At 37.5% G+C, this 22,210-nt stretch overlaps 1 protein-coding gene across 4 annotated transcripts in view; it reads right to left on the bottom strand.

Moving 5' to 3' along the window:
* LOC122806216 (bile acid receptor-like) overlaps positions 1-22,210 on the bottom strand; it is a 428,707-nt gene that overhangs the window by 114,909 nt on the left and 291,588 nt on the right. For all 4 annotated transcript variants that reach the window (XM_044076450.1, XM_044076451.1, XM_044076453.1 and 1 more), the window contains 2 exons: positions 3,917-4,056; positions 3,729-3,833 (listed from right to left, as the gene is read on the bottom strand). In XM_044076450.1, the coding sequence (XP_043932385.1) occupies positions 3,729-3,833; positions 3,917-4,056 (245 nt within the window). The remainder of the gene's footprint in view (positions 1-3,728; positions 3,834-3,916; positions 4,057-22,210) is intronic.

Consider the following 22,210-nt stretch of genomic DNA (forward strand, 5'->3'; position numbering starts at 1 on the left):
AAAACTAATTTTGAAGTCCTCTGTCTCTCGATAATACAACCATTGAAGTCACTTATTACAAATTATTAGGGATGACAGTGGATGATAATCTTAAATTTGACCTGCATTTACAAAGTTGCATAAGACAAAACTCATCAAAAACTACAGAGGCTTTATATAGCAAAAAACTTTCTCACTGGTGCAACTAAAGCTATACTTGCCACTATTTATCTCCTCCCTACACTTCTTTACGGTGCTCACATCCTTACTAACCATCAGGCATCACAAAGACCAATACTTGAACAATGCTTTAACAAAGTTGCTAAATTTACAGCAAATACCCCTTTCAGCACCTACCACTGTATAGCACTAAAAAGCAGAAACTGGTTAGAACTATCCCATCTACTAACATATACATAACATCTTACCAGTTACATTATCCAGACTCCATCTGCTTGTCCAGCACTAAATAACATTCTAACCATTATGTTTCTATGTGGCCATTACAATCCAATGACCAAAAACTCCTGTCTGTCCAGATACCTATCAAATCTGCTGGGCATTGTCTCTATACTTATCACGTTGCTAAAACTCCTCTGTAGCTATCAGGTTGATACTCTCCCTCACAGTCTTCAAAACAATTCTAAAAGACTTCTTGACAAAAGCTTCTTCTGTTCTTGCTCATCACCAAGATAAACTATATCCCTAAATGTAAACAAATACCTGTTCATACCTAACATCGCCTTACTCTCCCTTCTTCACTCATTTCCTTACTTGTATCAATTTATCTCCCCAGCTTTCTCTCTAAATATACCATAAGTTGCTTTTCTCTCACTTCATATTGCAATTCCTGTTTGTATTATACTAACTTGCCTTTAATTTCTCTACAACTTCTAAAATTTCTCTTTAACTGTTAAAATCATTGTTGTATAACTTGTATCTATTCTTAACCAATGCTTTCATATTATGTCTAATTTGGTATAATTATTTAAACTGTATTTGTTTTTGTATTATTTTTTAAAGACTGTAAAATTATTGTTCTTAAAATGTTTTATAATACTTTGGAGTTTTGCTCCCTGGGCTTCCACTGAAAATGGACTCCTACCTAATTGAACTTTCCTGGTAATCAAATGTCAATTGGTATTCTCCTTAAGGATCTGTGTCCAAAATCCCACTATTTCCTTATTTAATGAATTTCCCCCTGCTTATAAATAAATAAATAAATAATTAAATAAATGCTGCTATTGTTGGTGGATCTTGATGCAAAGGAAATATTTGACAGACTAAATTGAGATTTTATGAGTAGAGCAATGGAAGCATTTGAATTCCCTGATGCAAAAATAAGGTTAATTAGGAGGATATATGATGGTTTGGAGGAAAAATTAAAGTGGAAGCGTTCCTCTCTGATAAGTTGTGTATGAATAGAGGAACCAGGAAGGGGCATCCTCTTTTCTCTTGTTATTTGTACTATATTTAGAGCCATTGGTAAAGAAAATAAGGGACTCAGAAATTTGGGGATATAATTCGTACAGTAATCAAGAAAAACTGGATTTATTTGAATAAAATATTATATTTGTAGCTGGTAAAATTAGAAAAGGACATATCAGTGTTGTGGAACATTTTCAGACATTTTACATTTTGGGGGGATATGAACTTAATAAAGATAAAACAAAGGCTACAGCTGTAAACTATTTAGCCATACATGACTTGGTTCAGCAATACCCATATTTATAGGAACATGACAAAATGAAGTATTTAGAAGTATGGATTAAAAAAGGATTGTGTTATGGCAGCTGAGAATATGTGGGAAGAGATTAAACAAAAGATATACAAAAGATATACAAAAACTGAGAAACTAGAAGCATTTGCTTTTTGGATATGGATAGCAAAATACAAGAAATAAAAATGTCTTATAGTCCCTTTAGGTTTATATATATATGTCAAACATATTTTTATCAAGCAGAGGAGTTGTGGACAGAAATTAATAAAGAGTTGATGGATTTTATCTAGGTGGGGAAAAGGGTGAGAGTCAAGTGGGATAAGATGATCCTTCCAATAAAACAAGTTGGCTTAGGTTTACCTGATTTGAGGGATATTTTAGAGCTATGCAGTTAAGGCTAATATCCATAACAGAAGCAGAAAGCTATAATTCAAAGTGGAATGAGATGATAATGAAGCTGGGGGAAATTCATTAAATAAGGAGATAGTAGGATTTTGGACACAGATCCTTAAGGAGAATACCAACAGTCATACAGAATATTCTTTTTCATTTATACAGAATAAATGGTAATATTATATTCACATATTCATAAAGCAGCAGACAGTATTCTAAGAACTAAGGCAACTCGAGAATGGAGAAAGGGGATTTTGCCAATAGGGATGACTGCAATTAGGAGCACAGAAAATAGGCAAGAGGGGTCTGCAATTTACTGAGGAAATCTCACAGAGGAACCAAGGTAATGGAAGCAAATAACTAGAGAGGGAAAGGTAAGAGAATGGGAAGAGCCTAAGAAGACATTTGGACTGCAGGCTAGAAACTGCCTTCCCTATCAGGAATTTTTATCAGAGTACAGGCAAAGAAAAAATAATAGGAGGATCCTAAGTGAAAGACCTGCTGTAGTAGAGTTTTTAATTTAATCTAGAACAGAAGCTGCTGTTAAAAAGGAATAATTAGTAGGGCATATAAAATATTGCATGGTGACTATAGGAATCAATCAGAGGAGGTTAGAAAAGATTGGAAAGAGTGATTAGATAAACAATTCACAAGGAAGCAATTTGAGGACATAAATGTGGCTCTCAAATATGCAACATAGTGTAAAAGATTTAGGATTTTGTTTGAAAGTGTTTGCATAGGTATTTTTATACTCCAAGCAGACTCCAAAGAATTTTTCCTTGTGTAGGTGCCAAATGTTGGAGGTGTGATGGAGAAGAAATCTATGTTTTGGGAATGTAATGATTTGATAAACTTTAGTAACTCCTTACAGAATACTCTGTCAGAAATATTGGGTGAGCAAATGTGTGTGCAACTAAGGAAATTATTTTTTTGAACTGGGATAAAAGATCTGAAATGCTTAGCCATGGTAAGGCCTTGTTACGTTTAATTCTGGTGGCTGCTAAAAAATGAATTACTAGAAAATGAAAATCAAAGTCTAAACCAACTGTATTTGTAGTTTTGAATATTGTAACAGGATAAAAGAACTGGAAATAGGATCTTTAGAAAAAGGGTGAGAGCAAATTACATAAAAAAATGGAAATTGGGGGAATAGTACATGCATAATAATGTTGTGAAGAAGTGAAGTTTAAAAGAAGGCAGGAATTGATTCATTTATGTTTGATGACAATTATACAACAGACTATATGTGATATATAATGTTTGTAACTGTGAATATGTTAACACTGTTTGTTTTCTTTTATATAATTGTATGTTTGCCTATGTCTCAAGTGATAATTAAAAAAAAAAAACATATGTTGGCACACTCATTAATTTTTGCCACCACTGACTATAGGCTGCACAGCAGAAAACATGAATTGGAAGAGAAAGACATCAGTAGATGTTTGGCTGGTATACATGCCACCATATTGTTAACCAGAATTCTTGGCATGTTGTAGGACTGGAGACAGGCATAAAGGGAATAAAACTATATCTGAAAAGCAGTGTGATAGTTATCCAACATGGTCTAATGGGGTATATCAATAATGTTTGTAAAGTAATACTCAAATATATCCAAAATGTCAAATCATATACATACAAACATCCTTGCTGTGTCCATTTGGATTTTACATTTCTGATGGGCATCTAAGATACGATTAACAAGTTGCTGTTCCTCTGCTGTGAGATCCACTCTGTCCACGGCCTGAAGGATAAATGAAAAATGTGGTCATAAAGATGTAAGACTTCATACAAAATCTTTAAATGCACAAAGGAGAATGAACCCACACTTCCAAGTTTGGTAGTAGAAGAAATATATTTGTTGTTCATGGCCTCCTCTTCCACCTTGATATTGCAGAGTATGTCTACACTTTTCTTTGCATTTTTTCGAAGGCGTTTTGATTTGCACTGGACTTCAGTTAGCAGACCTGCAGCATGCAAAAGTAATGAAAATACTAAATCAATAACTGAAGACTAATTTAGTAAAGTCATGATCATTTAAGTGAGTTACTTATGAAGTGCTAGTGTACAGTGTTGTAATCAATGTGGGAATACATGAATAAGAAACAGAATACCAGTATACTGTTCACTTACAGTTTATGAATTCTAGATAAAATACCAAACTCTGTAGCTGTTAGTCTAACTGTACAAAATTATATTTTTACTCTGAAAACAATGTCAGTGATTTCAACATGTATAAAAAAAATATAACCATAATCAGCTATATTCTTCATATTGATCACTGCTGCATTAGCCTTAGCTAAATGGGTTATATCTTGCCAAAGATATAACAGCCGGCCAGCTTCCAAAGCTTCAGAGCACCTTCCACATGATCAATCTGTCAAGCAGCTTGAGCTGAGCTGAGCTGACAAAAAGACAAGTTTGGGCACAAATCCCTTTAGTACTTTCTTGCCATTGAAGAGTATGCTCCTCTGAGGCTTTCAAGGATTGATGGTTGGCTTGTGCTTTCCTTAGCTGAGCAGATACGTTCCCTTTAAACTTCCATTTTCATATTTTTTACTGATGTTTTATTACTTTCTTATTCAGGGAAGATATTTTAAAGCTAGGAATGTTGTGATTTAACAGATTGTCTCAGGACTGTAATTTACTTTTATACACAACACTTATTTCTGTCAGTTTAAAAGTAGTGTTAACTAATTGATAACATATTTTCTGTGGATAAATCATGTTTATTTCTCCACTGTGGGGCTGCCACGGTGTTTGAAAATGCTTCTTGCTGTGTTTCTTCTGTCAGAAAAAAAGTACAGTTTGTGGACTGCTAGTTTTACTGATATTTTTTGCTTGTTTTCCCCAGGTTAGATGCACAATTTTCTTCTTGAGCATGGATCAGATTGTGAGTTCCATGGTCAGTCATTTGTCCAGTCACTAAAAGAAAAAGTTAAGTAAGCAGCCTTTCCCACCCAGCAGGCTAGCAGTTTGCCTCAGCTGCAGGTGAGTGACTCTGCTGTGGCCATTTGTCGTACCTCAGACCACTCATCTTTTACTCTGGATCTCTCTGGTGTAGCAGTCATAGTAACTATGGACTGGGGATTAGCCACATCCTCTGCAGCTGTTGGGGTCCCCTCAATGGGCAAGGGAGAGCCACTCTTGTCAGTCATGGTAGATGGAACAAGGAAGGTTTCCCTGTTGTGTCAGAATACTGTGCCCATCCCTGGGGAAGCAACAGCTGCCATTAGTAACACTGTTGCTCCCCATTTTTCTTATAAAAAAGAAACAGAATACCAACCATGTAATTAAATCCTTCTCAAATTTCTTTAGATAGGAGTAGTTTACTGGCACTGGCTCAGGGTTTGATTCATGCTATTGATCCTTCTTGTAGAGTAGTTTCCGGTAGAAGAGAAAAGGATGGCTCATTCCTGAAGAGATACAAGATTCTGAATCTGAACAAGAAGATGCAGGGATGGATTCAAGGTTTTGTCCTCTGATTTCTGATTCAGACTCAGAAGAGACCTGACTTTCTGTTTATCCACATGGGGGTTTGTTTCTTTGAGACTATTGCTCGAATGTCCCACTAATTCCACTGGGGGAACACTAAGGTTTCTCAGTTCCTCAGAAAATACTATGAGTTGTTCAGAAAAATTTTCTGGAACCTACATCCATTCCTCCTGTCCTGTGTGCCTTACAGGATTTGTGTCTTACTGCCTTACAGTTTTCTTTATAGTCAGCCAGCTGTCCCTAAAAAGGCAGATAAGATGAATAAAGTTCCTCATTCTTTTAAATTTTATACACTATTCCCAAACTTGACCCAGCAGCTATAGCCTTAGTTGATTTTTCTGATGGTAAGCACTTAGTTAATTCCTAACCTTCTCTTTCTAATAAGGATAGGAAAATTATTGATAGTATGGGAAAAAGTGTATATGTCGGCAACTCTGAATTTCAGAACTTTAACATATGAGCCTGACAATTTAAAGTTTATTCTGACATATTGTGAAAGTATAAGGAATGTTTTATCTACAATTTCTTCTTGTGAAGAAAAATCTGCTTTAAATAACTTAGTATTGTCTACTTCTCAGGTCACTATTCATTGTTTGCATTGTGTGTATGACTCTGTTGCTACTTCTTCCACGGCTATGGCCACTGGCACTGTTTTAAGGAAGTTTGCTTGGCTGCATTCTCAGAACCCCCCCCCCCGATGATGTAAAAAAATGGATCCTCCTTTTTCAATGCAGCCGCATGTCAAAATGTTCTTGAAAGAGGTTTGCATAAGACGGCTCCAAATAAACTGGTGGCCCCAACTTGGGATTTTAATTTTGTGTTACATAAACTAACATTTGCTCCATATGAACCAGATAATCTGGCTGACTTGATGTTTTTAACATGGAAAACAGTTTTACTGATTGCTCTGTCCTTTGTAAAAAGGATACCTGAGTTGCAAGCCCTTATGGTGAGTAAACCCTACCTCATTTTCCACAAGGACATAGTACCCATGTTTATTTTAAGCCAAACTATCCCTTTCCCTGTTTTCTTTCCTTATACTTGTAAAGGGTGGCCTAATGGTTATGGTGTTTGCCTTGCAAACACAAGGTGCAGGGTTTGAGTCTCACAAGGGATAATTGGCTAGGCTTAAAGTGGCCCACAAGGGCAGTTAGCTTAGTACTAATCTATGAATCTATAAAAGAACCTAAAAATGAGGGAGAAAGGATTCTCGATACCTTGGATGTCAACAGACAGCTCAGGTACTATCTTAACAGAACTATATCTTTCAGATCTTCAGATCAATTGTTTATTTCTTATGAAGGTAAGAAGAAGAAGAATGGAGAACCTGTGTCAAAACAGACTATTTCCAAATGGTTGTCTAAGGTTTTTATCTTTTGTTATACTCACCATGACAAATCTGTCTCAGGCAGGTTCAAGGCCCACTCTACAAGGATCTTGGCTTTTTGGAAAGAGCTAGATTCTAGAAGTATTCTATAAGCTACTACTTGGTCCTCTGTACATACGTTTACAAAGCCCTATAAGCTTGTTTCCTTCTCTAGATCTAGATCATGCTTTGCTTGGACCATGCTCTAGGGGCTCCTGGACTCTTGTCCTTGCACCCCCCAGATATAGTTAGTTATGGTAATCTACCCATATAGCTAAGGCTACTGCAGCAGGGATTAGTGTGGAGAACATAATACAGTTGTGTAAGCTTAACTTACCATAATAGTAGATGTTCGAATGATCACTGTTGCAGGGGCCACTCCCTCCCTCCATCACCTTTGTTTTTTGTGTGTTTTTATGACATGGTGTGGACATTTATTTATTTATTTGTTTGTTTGTTTATTATTCCTAGCCTTGTCCTTTCAGGGCTCAGCCAACCTCTCTCTACTGGCAGGAAATCTCTGAAGGGCTTCATGCTCAAACTTGTCTTTTAGTTAGCTCAGCTTAAGCTGCTTGACAGTTTCGGCACCTGAAAGGTGCCCTGAAGCTTTGGAAGCTGGCCAGCTGTTATATCCTTCACAGCATATAACCCATATTGCTAAAGCTACTGTAGCAGTGCTCATTCGAACATCTACTGTTATGATAATTTCAACTTACACAAGTGTACTTTCTTAGAGCAATATAGTAAAAATCCAGAAATCTGACAAGATGAGAATTCTGGAATTAACTGCTAATAGCTCAGAATTACAGCAAATGGAAACAATAATACAGAGCCTTAAAAATATAATCAGTACCATTGTAGGTCCCTGATCACATTAAAACAGAGACATCACCTTTCCTGGTTTGTCACTAAAAGTGCAAACTTCAGCTTGGCATCCTTAAAAAATGAAGTAGCACTGAAAGTTTAATAACAGAAAAAAATGAACTGTGAGTAAGAGAGCTTCTTGTCCCAACATGGAATAAGGAACAAGCATATAAATCGCAACCCAGAAAACCAGAACCAAAACTGCACATTGAGTAGCTGCTCACAGCTACCTGTAACTCATCACTAGCACTGTGGGCTGCTTCCTTAACCTGCAAATTTAAATTTAATTAGGCTCACCTAAGTTGTACCAACATTGTACAAGGAAACTCCCTTCTCAGTATTATCATCCCTTAAAGCATGGTTCCAGCTCCTTATAGTCAGAGAAAAGTGTTCCTTGGTATCTGTAAATTCAAGGACTGCATAACAGAAACATACTTAAATTAATCAATTCCAAAGAATTTCTTCAGTTATGCAGATTTTTATGTACCCTGGATTTATGTGACTTCTCAGTATGTTAAAACAACTGTTGCAGTGGAAAGAAGCTCCCTGTACAGGGGGAAGGGGTGTGAGGGGTTACCCCCCCCCCCCACTTCACCTGGACAGTTCTTTCATTTATATTCACTGAATCATAACTATTTCTATATACTTTGCTTAAGGATGCCTCAGTTTCTCAGATGATATTCTACCTAATAATTTAGTTGTTCCAGTTAACCTGCCAAATGTTTATCCCCTCCACTCTTCACTTCCCTTTTTTCCAAACATATTACTTAACTGACTTGGTGCATAAACATATCTGTACATGTACATCCAGGCAAATATGCAAAAACATCAATACTTTGTTATATTTTAAATAATTTATGAAGGAAGAACCACTCTGGCCTTCAATCTGTAGCCATATTTCTATCTCTCATGTGGCCTTCATTTTATCTGTATTGTCTAAGATCAACCAGTAATTTGTGTGAGCTTGATATCAATGCCCTCAACATACCCCCACCTTATCTCATCTCCACTCCTACTTGATATTTTTGGATATCTGATCATACCCTCTAATACTCTACCTAGATTCCTCTAATACCCCTTTCATTCTCACATAAGTCCACTTCAGCCTCTCTTCTAAGTTATATTTTCTCTTCACTTCCTCCCAAGTCTTTACTGTAGTTCCTACCAACAATTGTGACCAATCTTTTACCCAGTTGTGCTCCCTACCTCCAGGATGCATTTTGCATCTGCCTGTCCTGTTGTATACTCCTTAGTGCACATACTTCCCTCCTCCAATTCTTTAGTTTCTCATCCCCCAAATATCCTAACTACTAACTTCCTTCCTTCTTCTACTATATTACACCCCATCCTTCCCTTTAGTGTCTCCATCAACACCATTTACAGATCAGATTATTTTCAAATCTTAAGTCTCCCTTATCATTTTTTCCATTGTGCAGCATAATCAGATTGCAGATACCTAAACCATAATGCCAGCTGAGTTGCCTGCAAGTAAGACTTAATATCAGGAAGTACCAGTCTTTCCATAGCTTTAGTTATAGTTACCCCCTCTCCTGCATGTCTTGGCTTCCCATTATCCCAAAAGAACTGTGCTACTGTCTGTTTAACTTTCTTTAGTAATTGCACCTACAAGAAGTCACCAAAATATCTGTCCCTTGTAAATAAACTGAGGAAACAATTGTAAAATCTGTCCTCTGTGATCCAAATCTAATGGTATTACCTGCCATTTAGCCGACAACTGCTTACTTCTTATCAATACTGTCTCATAAGTAACCCTGCATGAGTCATCCACTTTCTTAACTATCCATTTCCCTAAGTACCTGATCCTTGTACCCTGTTCTAACTGCCCAATAACATCCCCAGCCCTATCTCCTACTCTACAATTTATTGCTAAAAACTGTATGCTCCCTTTATTGACTATATCCTGTCATTTTTCCAAGATTCTCTAGGATATCCCATAATATTTGCAACACCTTCTCCTGAATCACCAGTGTAATCACTATATCATCCACAGACATACTGATCTTTCTCTGCACCCCACTCCAGGTGTATCTATTTATGGTCGACCTCCTCAGTCAGCTAGCTAGAGGCTCCAAATACATTTCCAACAGCAGCAGGGACAAGAGACTCCTGACACTGTGCCTCTATCCAGACTAAATTTGTTTGATCTTGCTCTTGTCCTTACCCCAGCCTTTGCACTTGTGCACAGTACCCTACTACTTCTGTTACTCCCTCTAGTATTCTCCATAGCTTCAGCCGCACCTCACTCAGTCAAATGCTTTCTCTGTAGCTAATGACAAAATCACTAACTTTTTGTGACTTACCTGGGCATCCTGCAACATCTTTAATATTTTTATCACATTGCCTGCTGTCCTCCTTGCCCCCACAAACCACACTGATCTCCATAAATTATACCCAGCAACACCAATGATAACCTTCAAGGCTCCACTGAAATGCTCACTCAGACTTTGCCATAAACTGCTGTGTGGAATGGCTGCTTCTGTTTTTCTGTATATATTTTTTATTTTTGTATGTTGTGGTACATTTCGTATTGAACTGTGTTTTCCATTGCATACAAAGTTGTTTTCTTTAGAAAGGAAGTAAAGCCATGTTTCTTGATGAGACATACCAATAAGAACAGGTCACCTAAAGTTAATTACCTGTGAACTGAGGAAGGAGCTAGGAAACAAAAGAAATCATTTTAAGGCTTTACTGAGTAAGTTAACTCATACTCTAACACAAACTGCTGTGTGAGTAGATTTTCCCCAATCTCCCTTCTATTCTGATGTTTTCTTAAAATCCATCGTCTCTTTATCTGCCTGCCCCTTATGTACAAGAGGGGGTCCATACTGGTCAGGACAAGCTTCAGAATGTTTTTCCCTCAGTGTTTTAGTTAACTAATTGCCCTAAGAACGATCATTTATTAAGTACAGGAATTTTTGGGCATACAAAACTTTTGAGGTACAGATGCAATGGTTCATCTATTGACATTTAAAATAACTCATCAAAAAATTATTTTTCCTTATGGGTATTTTAGAAAGTAGATTCAGGATCCTGTCATGGTCATCTGTGGACATAAGCAAGCATTCTGTAACAGGCAACATTGATAACTGGCTTTGTTTATGTTAAGCTGAAGTTCAGTTGGTTCTGTTTATGGGTCTTGGGGAATCTGCTTAGAGATGATTTAGATTCTTACAAATATGGAAACACCTCTCCAGTTTCCATCAGGTTTGAATGCATGGTAAGCACTAAATCTAGGTAAGGAGGGAATGCTATCTTTACAATTAAACCAAGTCTCAGTTATGATATAGAAATGGGTGTGTTCAAGTTGTGGTAGCACCTCAAGATTAGGCAGTTTATTTATTAAGACTATGGCATTGAAAAGAGCAATCTTGACACACTTTGATTTGGAATTTGTTGTAATTTTATCAGTATCTGTTGCATTGAGATGTTCTGTATCTGGTTTCTACCTAAAAAGGAACTAGGGGGTGGGAAGTGGTTTGGCCATTAAGCAGAAGCCATGGAAAGAGAGGTGCTGCCTATCTTTTGCAAAGCAGGTCAGTCTGTTTGCCATCTCATTCCAAGTTGCTCACATACTGAACCTAGAATGACACAAAGTACTTAGCCGATTTTTGAAGCCAACAATAGACACATGTTGGTCAAAAGTTAGGTGACTGCCCAGATAAGTTCCCAAATCCCAGACAACTTGGCCAACTCTTAGGGATGTGTTGTCCATATTGTAGTTCTCTGGGGTAGATGACTTCCCAAAGGGCACAATAATACATTTTTGACATTTGGTTTCAGTCCATGATTTTGGCACCAATTATTTATTTGGGACAAATCTTCCTGCAGGATGGCTAAGTCATTTGGGGATTTAAAGACTGCTCCTAGCTTCCAGTCTTCTGTAGACTGAGTCAACCAGAGCCCTTTGGTATTGGCGTTTACTTCAGAAATATAGATGCCAAACAGGAGAGTTCCCAGCATAGAACCCTGGGGGGCTCTACTGGTAACTGGTCTCTTTGTGGATGTAATGTCTCCTATTTTGGTTATATGCATCCTATCTGTGAGACAGTTGGCAATCCAGCGGTGACAAAGGAGTTTATTCCTGGTTTATTTAGCTTTCCTTCTATGCCTGAGTGAGGAACTATGTCAGATGCTTTGGCCAGATCAAAGTATACAGTGTGTACTGTTTTGCCTTCATCCATTGCTTTGGTGACCTTTTCAAAAAATCCATGTTGTTATCATTTTCACCACTAGATGGGGCTAAATATATATATATATTCTAACTGATTTATATGCTATTTTGAATAAGGGGTGCTACTGTGAAACAAAAAAATATCAGGCCACGGTGGTGCAGCAATTAGTGTTGTTGCCTCACAGCAAGAGGTTCTCCGGTTTGATTCTCGGCTGGAGTGCCTTCTGTGTGGAGTCTGCATGTCCTCCCCACAGTCGAGTGACATTTAAAGACATGCAGGTAGGTGCGTGCGTGAATGGGTGTGCCTTCTTTGAAGGTTGGGTGTTGGGCTGGCACCTTGGCACTATAAAAATCCACTGCCAATCATTATAGGTTCATAGGTTCATAGATTGGTACTGGGCTATCTGCCCGAAGGCATATATTAGCCCAGCCACGTTGTGTGGTATTCATCGCCCCTTTAGTAGTTCCCTAGACCCTTGTGCTAGCAGCTAGTACCCTTGGCCCCTATCTAGTTGTGCTGTTGGTGTGATCCCCGGTGTGAACTTTCTGTTACCCATCCACTCATCAAGGTTCCTCTTGAAGAGTGATAGTGATAGTCTTATGTAGATCGGGACCCTGTTCCATAGTAAGGGAAGTCTCTGCGAAGGGAATCTATCCCTCCAGCATGTTCTATTCATTGTTGTGTTGAAGTTTATATCCCTAGAGCGTGTAGCACGAGTAGATTTGGTTTTGCTAAGATGGAGCATGTTCAACAATTCTAGGTTGGACATGGCTCTGTACATTAGACAGAGATCGCCTCTGAGAAAGCGGTATGCAACAGAGAACAGTCTTAGCTTTTTCAATCGTGCTGCATAGGGCAACTGTTTGAGGCCAGTAATCCTGTTGGTTAGGTACCTCTGTGGTCTCTCCAGCTGCTGGAGATGTCTAGCCAGGTACATTCCAATTGGTGCATTGTACTCAATAATGGGTCTGATGAGGAAAGAGTAGAGGGGCACCATTACATCCTTAGATCTTGATGCAAACCCTTTTGTGATCAGATGGGTCACATAGAAGGATTTTCTAACCCCTTTGGCAAAATGGTTATCAAAGGAAAGCTGACTGTCTACTTGGGCCCCTAGATCCCTTATTTCTTCTTCAGATTTCAGGGGATTACCTCCTATGTTGTAGTTTGCGGGTACTCTGTTTTTTCCAAAGGGGATTACTATGCATTTTTTTGCATTTAGCTTGAGACCATGGCTTTGACACCATGCATCAGTCTCATTTAGGCCCTTCTGGAGGATCTCCATGTCAGCCGGAGACTCTATTATAGCACCCAGTTTGCAGTTGTCTGCAAACTTAGTCAGCCACAGCCCTTCCGTGCTTGCCTGTACTTCTGAGAAGTATATGCCAAACAGGAGGGGCCCCAGGATAGAGTCCTGAGGCACACCACTCGTTACTGGTCTGGATTCGGACATAGATCCCGCTACTCCTACTTTATGGGATCTGTCTGAGAGCCAGTTTGCGATCCATCTTGTGGTGTAAGGGTTTATGCCCAGGCTGGTGAGCTTATCAATAATAACAGACTGGAGTTCTGCTGTAGTGACCCCTAACTGGGAAAAGCCGAAAGACATTAGTACTGTGAAACAAAAACATGTATGCAATTTATAACTGCAGAAATATGATTGTTGAATGATATAATTAATTACTGAGTCATTTTTTTTCCCTCCTTCCAGGTGTGTTTAAAGCTTATGAAACAGTAATGTACTTTAATATAACCATCATACAAATTCTTAGCCGCCATGCTCCCTCTAGAACCACAAGAATAAAAACTAAACATGCATCCTGGCTTACTAAACCCACTAAAACTATTCTCTTAGAAAGGGACAAAGCATGGAACCAATTTCACAAAACCAAAACCCAACTAGACAAACTAATATACTTAGAATTAAGGAATAAAGCCAAAAAATACATCAAAATGGACAAAAAATCAACTATTACCAAAACCTACAAGAAAATCTTGTAAAAACCCTCAGATGTTCTGGGCTGCAATCAACTCTGTTTTGCAACCTGGAAAAACAACAGCGCCCTCACCCACAACTGAGAACAACCATGATAACAGCCCCACCCAGTTTAATAAATATTTTACTGAGACAATCCAAGCCCTAGCAAATAACTAACTGAATACCACACTCCCCTCCTTAACAAACACACCAACTTCAACAGAACCACTTGAACAACAAACTAATAAATCCCACTTTACCTTTCAGCCAGTATCAACCAAAACTATTCAAAAAACTTCTCCAAAAGCTCAGACCCACCACTCTGGCTGCCGATAACCTACCCTTTGAGTACCTCCAAATAGCTGCACCAGCTATAGCCTACACTGTTACAATCCTCATCAATAGGTCCATCTCCAAGTGCAAAGTACCACACATATGGAAAACCCCCTATATTATACCATTATACAAAGGAGGTAACTCCTTTGAATTCAACAACTACCATCCTATTGCTATTTTATCACCCTTATCAAAAATCTTAGAATGGTTCATACATACACAACTCATGGACTACCTTCAAAAAAACAATTTGCTATCCAAAAATCAACATGGCTTTAGATTCTTTCATAGTACCACCACCGCACTAATAGCATTCACTAACAACATTAATCAGTACAGAAATAATGGCCAACTAATCTCTGCCATATTCTTAGACTTATCTAAAGCATTCGATATGGTAGATCATAACAAACTTCTCCATACCCTATCTACCCTAAAACTCAGCTTCTCGACCTTCAAATGGTTTGAAAACTATCTTTCAGGTTGTCAACAGGCTGTAAAATGGCAGAACCAAATATCCTCTGTACTACCAGTATCCCTAGGAGTCCCACAAGGCTCCATCCTAGGTCCATTACTCTTCAATCTATTCACCAGTCAATTCTCATCCTCCATTCAAAAGTCACAATAATTCAATATGCAGATGACACCACAATCATATGTGCCGCCCCAACACTCGGACACCTCCACTCCCAAACACAAGAATGCTTCTCACAAGCTGAAACCTGGCTTAGCAACCAACCGCTTATTCTTAACCCAGCTAAAACCAAATTACTCCTCTTCACCTCTTATTATAGAGCCTTCCCCCATTCAGACAACTTCACTATCACCTCCAATAACAAAACTGTTATTACCCCAACTACCCACACCAATCTTTTAGGTGTAGACAACTGTAAATAAAGTTCACAAAAAACTGGGGCTCCTTTATCATAACAAGCAATTTCTCTCCAAGTAATCCAAAACCACAATAGCCAGGACACATCTACTATCCACCCTCCTCTATGCATCCCCAGTATTTACCAAGCTCCATAAAATAGAACTATCCAAAAACAAAATATAATAAGACAGGTAAATTTGCAACTGAATCAGCATATAGAACACACCACTGTGTATCTCTCAAGAAACTGAACTAGTTGGAGTTCCCTCATCTACTTCAACTCAATCAGTTGTCACTAGCAAATAAGTTATACCATCACTCAAATAAGATTCCAGCCCTCCAAAACCTAATACATCCTCACACCACAGCAAGAACCTTGAGATCAAGCACCCTTAACCTCATTGAAGTTACAAGACATAAAAATGAGGCAGGTAAATTTCTCTTTAGCTGCTACATTTCCAAACTCTGGAACTCCCTACCTGCCCAAATAACATCAAATAACTTCACAACGCAATTCAAAAAACTACTAAAAACCCATCTCAAAAACAACTGGCTATGCTCTTGTCTTACCCTTGGGTAAAGGCTGAAATACTAGAAATATCTACATTCATTGGCAATGTTAAGTCTAGCTTCTCACATGTAACTGTCTGCTTTTATAAGTATGAAATATCTTAACTCATGGATAATCTAAAATCTAGTTTCTCACATTTAACTGTCTGCTTTTATAAGTTAAGAAAACATTATAAAACTACATACAAACCTGATAACTACTGTTATACCCTAGCTGTATAAGGCTGCAATATACTGCATGTGTTGAATGTGTACAGAATGTATTATACTGTAAGATGAGTTTACTATCTGACAACTATCTATAAGACTTGTTAACTGGCCATATTTACCTACGACTGCAAACCTGTTTTTGTATGTGTACTCCACCATTTGTATTAACTTGCTCATTAATATACATCTTATGTAACTGGAGCTTTTCTCCCCGGGCCTCCACTGAAAATGGACATGTGTCCAGTTGGACTTTCCCGGTCAACAAATGTAAAATAAAATAAAAATAAACAAATAAATGTTCAACTGAAGTTTAAAAGATAACACTGACTTTCAAAATGATGAACGGATGAGGGATGATTTCTTGTATTTTTCACTATTTATTTCTTACTTACTTTTTTGGTACATTTTTATGATTATTGTAGATCAGTGTGTACACTGAACCTAGTCAGCCACTGTATCTAGATGGCATGTGCATATAAGTTACTGAGCACATGTGAGATCAGTGCTATTTTGTATAGTCAGTGAGAATGTAAGCTTGAATGGAGATGCACGTGTGTGTTAGAAATAACAAGTCAGTCGATATGCATATGAAGTACAAAGTAGCTGTACAAGTTACAGCTCCTGATGTGTGTATGTATAATAAATGACTTGAATGCATAGCCAGACTCAGTGTCTCATTTGAATACACTAGTCATGCAACATGGTGTCAGAATAGGATCTGAGGTTGAAGCAGCTTACAAACCATGAGGCACGCAGTTAGAAGCGGAGCAATATTCAGAAGTGAACTCGCAAACAGATCAGCGGTTATTCAAAGTTACTTAAATCCGTTTCAAATTATTTTCAGTCACGGAACATGTGGCATAGCATTCAAAACGTTTGAAATGTCAGAGATAGCCACATAATAATTAAAGTGTTTGAAATAATCTCCAAAGTGTTTAAATTTTGAAAAGGCTAAATGTCTGAATTTTTTCACAATGTATGACTTTTTCTCAGTAACTAAGACTTTTCAAAGTGTCCGGAGTGTTCAAAGTATTTGCAGTGTTAAAATAAAGCATTTTCAGAGAGATTGTTGCACACATGAGCAAAATTACAAGTACCAGGTCTATACTTATATTTAAAAAAAAATTGTTGTTATGGCAAAGGGATTTCGCAGACCTGAACTGCTGATGTTTGACAATAATTCTGCAGAGAATTAGTGAGTGTTTGAGCAAGAATATGATAGTTATACAAGTTGCATTTTCTGATAAAGATGCACGTACAAAAGCATTTATAGTTCTCAATTTAGCTGGCTCAGAGACCATTGAGCACAAACGTTCATTAGTGTATGTACCTGATGTGTATGTAGAGCAGGGGGAGAACTGCCATATTGTGATACAGGCTGAAATGTGGGAAGACCCTGAGTACGTAAAACGTAAATTTAGAGAAATATGTAACCCTCAAACGAATATTACAATGGAAAGGCACAGATTTCACACAAGAAATCAAAAGCCTGGTAAAACTATTGCAGCATATATTACTGACTTAAGAAACAAAGCAAAAACATGCAGATTTGGTGTTCTACAAGATGAGTTGATAAAAGACCGTCTTGCATGTGGTGTTGATAGTGATACAGTGAGAAAGATTTTGCTTCGAGGTAGTGAATTAACATTGAGCAAAATCAGTGAGATTTGTCAAATACATAAATTTACAGAAAAGCATTCAAATATGCTTACGAATGAGAAAAGCATATCTGCAGTATCTGCTAGTGCGAATATTGATATTGTGCAGCAGAAAGTTAAGATGAAAAAGAAATATAAACTGAGAGGTAGTGCCACACCCAACCTCACTGTTAACTGTCACAATTGTGGAGGCAATCATGAAACTAAATGGGAAAAGTGTTTAGCTTTTGGTCAGCAATGTCAAAAATGTAAAAAAGTCGAATAATTTCAAAAGGCTTTGCAAGTCTAAAATGTCGCAAATTTATGTTAAAAGAGAGTATCCAAAGAAGCAAGTAGATCAGATAGAGACTGTAGCAAACTCCAAGAGCTGTGAACAAACTTTCTTTGTTGATGGTGTCACTGTGATCAATGAAACAGTTAGTTCAGTAGACTATCAATTGTCAGCAAAGAGCGACATATTTTGTATTGTACAAATTAATGGGAAACCTGTAGAGCTTAAAGTAGACACTAGGTCTAAGTACAATATTATATCAGCACAAATGTTTGCTAAAGTAAAAGCTGGTGAGAAACTCATTTCAGCAAAGCGTGCAAAACTAGTTGCTTATGGTGGTGAAGAGATTCATACTAATGGCCTAGTAGTTCTTTCATGCCATTCTGCTGGAAACAGCTATGACTTGCAGCTTTATGTAGTCAAAAGACACATGCCGTCACTGTTAAGCCTCAATGACAGCCTGGAATGGGACGGATTTCATTTAATAAAGAGGTTCACCATATAAGTATGAATAACAGCAGCTGTTTACACAGAATATTTTTAGTGAATATGCTGATATTTTCAAAGATGAGCTTGGTATACTTCAAGTCACATATTCCATGAAGTTAAACCATGAAATTAGTTGTTAGACCAGCAGAACAAAGATTTCTGGTGGGAATGTTGGTATGCAGAATAGACTTTAAGGGAGGACAGCTGTCAGGTTTGTATATTAGTTTTTGTGCAATTGTAAATTGTAGGCAGTCAGGATAGTGGGGGAATTCTTACCAGTGTAGCTCTTTAAGGGCATTGCAGTAGTGGAAGTGGTATGTTGAGCCTGTAGCAAATTCAGTGATTTTGTAATAAAAGGACTGAAGTTTGGTTTTGAGTGTGATGTGTAGATTAGCAAAAATGGCAGCACCGTAGTGTGGAGCGGTGATCAAGCAGGTATTTGTTAATGTCCTTTTGGTGTTTGTATCCATAAAGTTTTTATGTCTATGAAGTGTTCCTAGTTTAAAATGAGTTTTTTTTAATAGTATTATGGATGTGTTGGTCAAGTGTGAGTTTTTTGTCTATGGCAGTACTCAACAGCTTAGCGCTTGTTATGATTTTGATCTTTGTTTTGTTTTGGGAATACATTTTGAATTCGGATGTAAAAGTTTTAGGATTAAAAAGTAGAAGTTTAGTTTTGTTAGGGTTTATCAGTAACTGTGCATCATTTAGCCATGATTCTATTGTGATAAAGACATTCTGTGTTTTTGCAACATGTCAGGTATGTTCTTAGAGGTAAAAATGATGGTGGGATCATCAGCGTACTGGACTAATGTACTGTGATGGCAGGCTGTGTGTAGATTATTGATGAATATATTGAAGAGGAGGGGTCTGAGAATGGACCCCTGTGGGACATCAGTTTTGTTAGTATGGTATTGAAATAGGCAGTTTTTCCACTTTATATATTGTTGTCTATTGGATAGGTATCTGTTAAATCATAGCTTGGAGGGTAGTGAACAACCTAAAGATGACAGTTGCTGAAGAAGTTTGTCATGTAAGACCACGTCAAAGGCCTTTGACAAATCTATTAGTACTACTGTGATATACAGGCTGGAGTCCCTAGCTTTGTTTATAATGTTAGTAAAAGAAATAAGAACAGTTGTACTGTGTGCTGGCCTAAATATGTGCTGAGTGGGTGTAGGGAGATTGTTATGGATAAGATGATTTAGTAATTGTATATCTATGCACTTTTCAAGCAGTTTAGATAGAGGGGAAATGATAGAGATGGGTCTATAGTTTGTTAAGTCACTGGATTTTCCACCTTTGTGCAAAGAGGTTATGACTGATTTCTTCCAAAGGGTAGGGACATATGATTCTTCAATGGATAGATTCATAAGAATGCTGATTGGATAAGCAATTGAGTCAGGAGAAAGTTTTAAGTATTCTGATTGGAGATTGTTAGAAGATGAGGAACAAGGTTTTAGTCTGAGAAGAAGTTTACAAATGAATGCAGTAGATACTGGTTGCAGAGTGAAAGGAGGAATTGCAGTATTAATTGGTGAAGTATTTTGGTAATAGGAAGAACAGATTTTCTTGTCCTTATTGGTTGTTTGAGGGAGGGGGATAGGATTATTAACAGAGTTAGAATTTGTACTAGAGTTAGAGCTTATGACTAATTTAGCTATGCTGTCAATGAAGTGGGTATTAAACATATTAGCCACTTTGGTTGGTGTGTTGCCTGTGTTTGGAGAAGGTTTTTGTGTGTACCCAAGGGTAAGAAATGATGAGATGGTTTTAAAGAAAACTTTTGGGTTATTTCGATGGTTGATTAATTGCTATGAAAAATAGTTTTTTTATCAGCGTTCACTAAATTTTTAGCGTTGTTGCATAGTTGCCTGTAGTTTTGGAGATTTGCATAATCTCTTTTTTAGCCAATCTTTCCATGCTCTATCTCTGATTTGTAGGATTTGTTTAGTGAATTTGGTTAGCCAAGGTACATGATTAGCCTTTGCTCTTTTGTTCTAAAAGGGGCTAAGTTGTTGAGGGTATCTAGGAATAGTTTATTGAAATAGCTGACAGTGCCATCTAGAGGTAGGGTTTTTAATACAGATCAGTTAAATGACTTTAATAAGTTATTACACAGGTTTTGACTGAAGTTTGTAAGGTTTTTGGATATTTTATAGTTGTGGGTTTTAGGCTTTTGGGGGGTACTTCTATAAGGATATGTGGGTAGGTGGTCACTTAATATAATTGGAAGTATATTGGAGTTAAATTATTTAAGGGGATCAGAGACAAGGATCCAGTCTAGGGCAGAACTTAAATTATTGTTGTATTGTGTTCTAGTAGGAGTGGTGATGAGTTATGTAAAGCAGTAGAGATTAATACTATTTGTTGGAGAGTCTGTGGATATATTGAGCCAATTTATATTGACATGTTCTATGATTACTGTTTCAATAGCAATATTTTTGGAAATCCATGAGAAAAAGTCTTCTAGTATAGGGATGTTTTGGCCTGGGGGTATATACACTACTATGATACAGAATTGTTTAGCATTGTTTATTTTCAGTGATGCAATGAGAATTTCAGCATTGCCAAAGGAGGGAATTCATTTGGAGAGAGGTTGAACTGTATAGTTGTTAGGATAAATTAAAGCTGTAACTCATGCCTTTTTGTTGATTCTATCATTTCTCAGTATGTTATAGCCAGTTGGGAGAAATTCTGTGTCTCTGATATGTGGTTTTAACTAAGTTTCAGTCATAGCTACTATATCTGGGGAGTATTGTGATAGTCAAGAATGAAATTTGGTTACTTTGTTGCAGATGCTGCATATATTTAGGGTAACTAGCATCATATGTGGAGGGACTTTGTGAGGGTGAGGTCCTGAGGAGGTCCAGGGTTAGGGTGGTTAGGTTATTAAGGTGAGAGAAATATTTGTTATGACCAGTTATTGTTTTGTTTAAAAGTGAGGCAAGATACAGCTGCGGAGTGGGATCTAAGGAGAAGTCTTAAATTATCCACTTTGTAAAGTATAGAATGTTAGGCACAATAAGGCTAGGTGATATGTTTAGATAGCTATTTGGATGTTTTTTCAAGGTGGGTAGATAAGGTGGGTGATTTTGGAACTAGGTTTATTTGTGAGAAATTGAGGAAGGTGGTATGGGTTAATAGTATAACAGGTACAGTTTTGTGTAAGGTGAGAAGAGTGGTATATTTAAGTTGTAACATTTTGTTACTGGGCAAAATACAGAAAGATTGAGAAGGGGAAAAGTGTTAGGTTTTATAGAGGGATGGGCAGTATTTGGGTAATGAGATATTGTTTGTTATAAGAGATAAGTATGTTGGGTGTTAGGTTATTAATAGATACATAGGGGGTAGTTGGGGATTGGGCAACAGAGAATTAGGGTAGAGCTGTAGCATGAATAAAAGTTATTAAAGAGGGGGTGTGTGGGAGTGGGGGTAGGGTAGGGAGGTGAAGTGAGCCCGAGCGTAGTGAGGGCGAATGGAGCAGGGCTATGCACCCGAAGGAGATTTCAGCAAAAACGTCAGTAAGTAATTATAGAAGCACTTAGAACTAAAAAGAGAGGTTTACAGTACTGTAGTAGTTGCTAGATGGAGCTATGCAATATATAATTTTATTGATGCATATCATGTTCAAGTACAAATCAAGCATATTCTAGAGTGAAATACAGAGTATTATAGTGTTTACTTATTTAAAGATGTTCAAGATCAGGATGAATGTTATTTACTGGAGGTAGAGTTAGAAGTGGTGGGTAGATAGCAGTTGCAGATTCTGGTGGTTTTTCAAAAGCCATATTTATGTCCAGTATGGAAAAGGTAT

The sequence above is a fragment of the Protopterus annectens genome, chromosome 7.part0, assembly GCF_019279795.1.
Source record: "Protopterus annectens isolate FY-2018-M chromosome 7.part0, PAN1.0, whole genome shotgun sequence".
Lineage (NCBI taxonomy): Eukaryota > Metazoa > Chordata > Ceratodontiformes > Protopteridae > Protopterus > Protopterus annectens.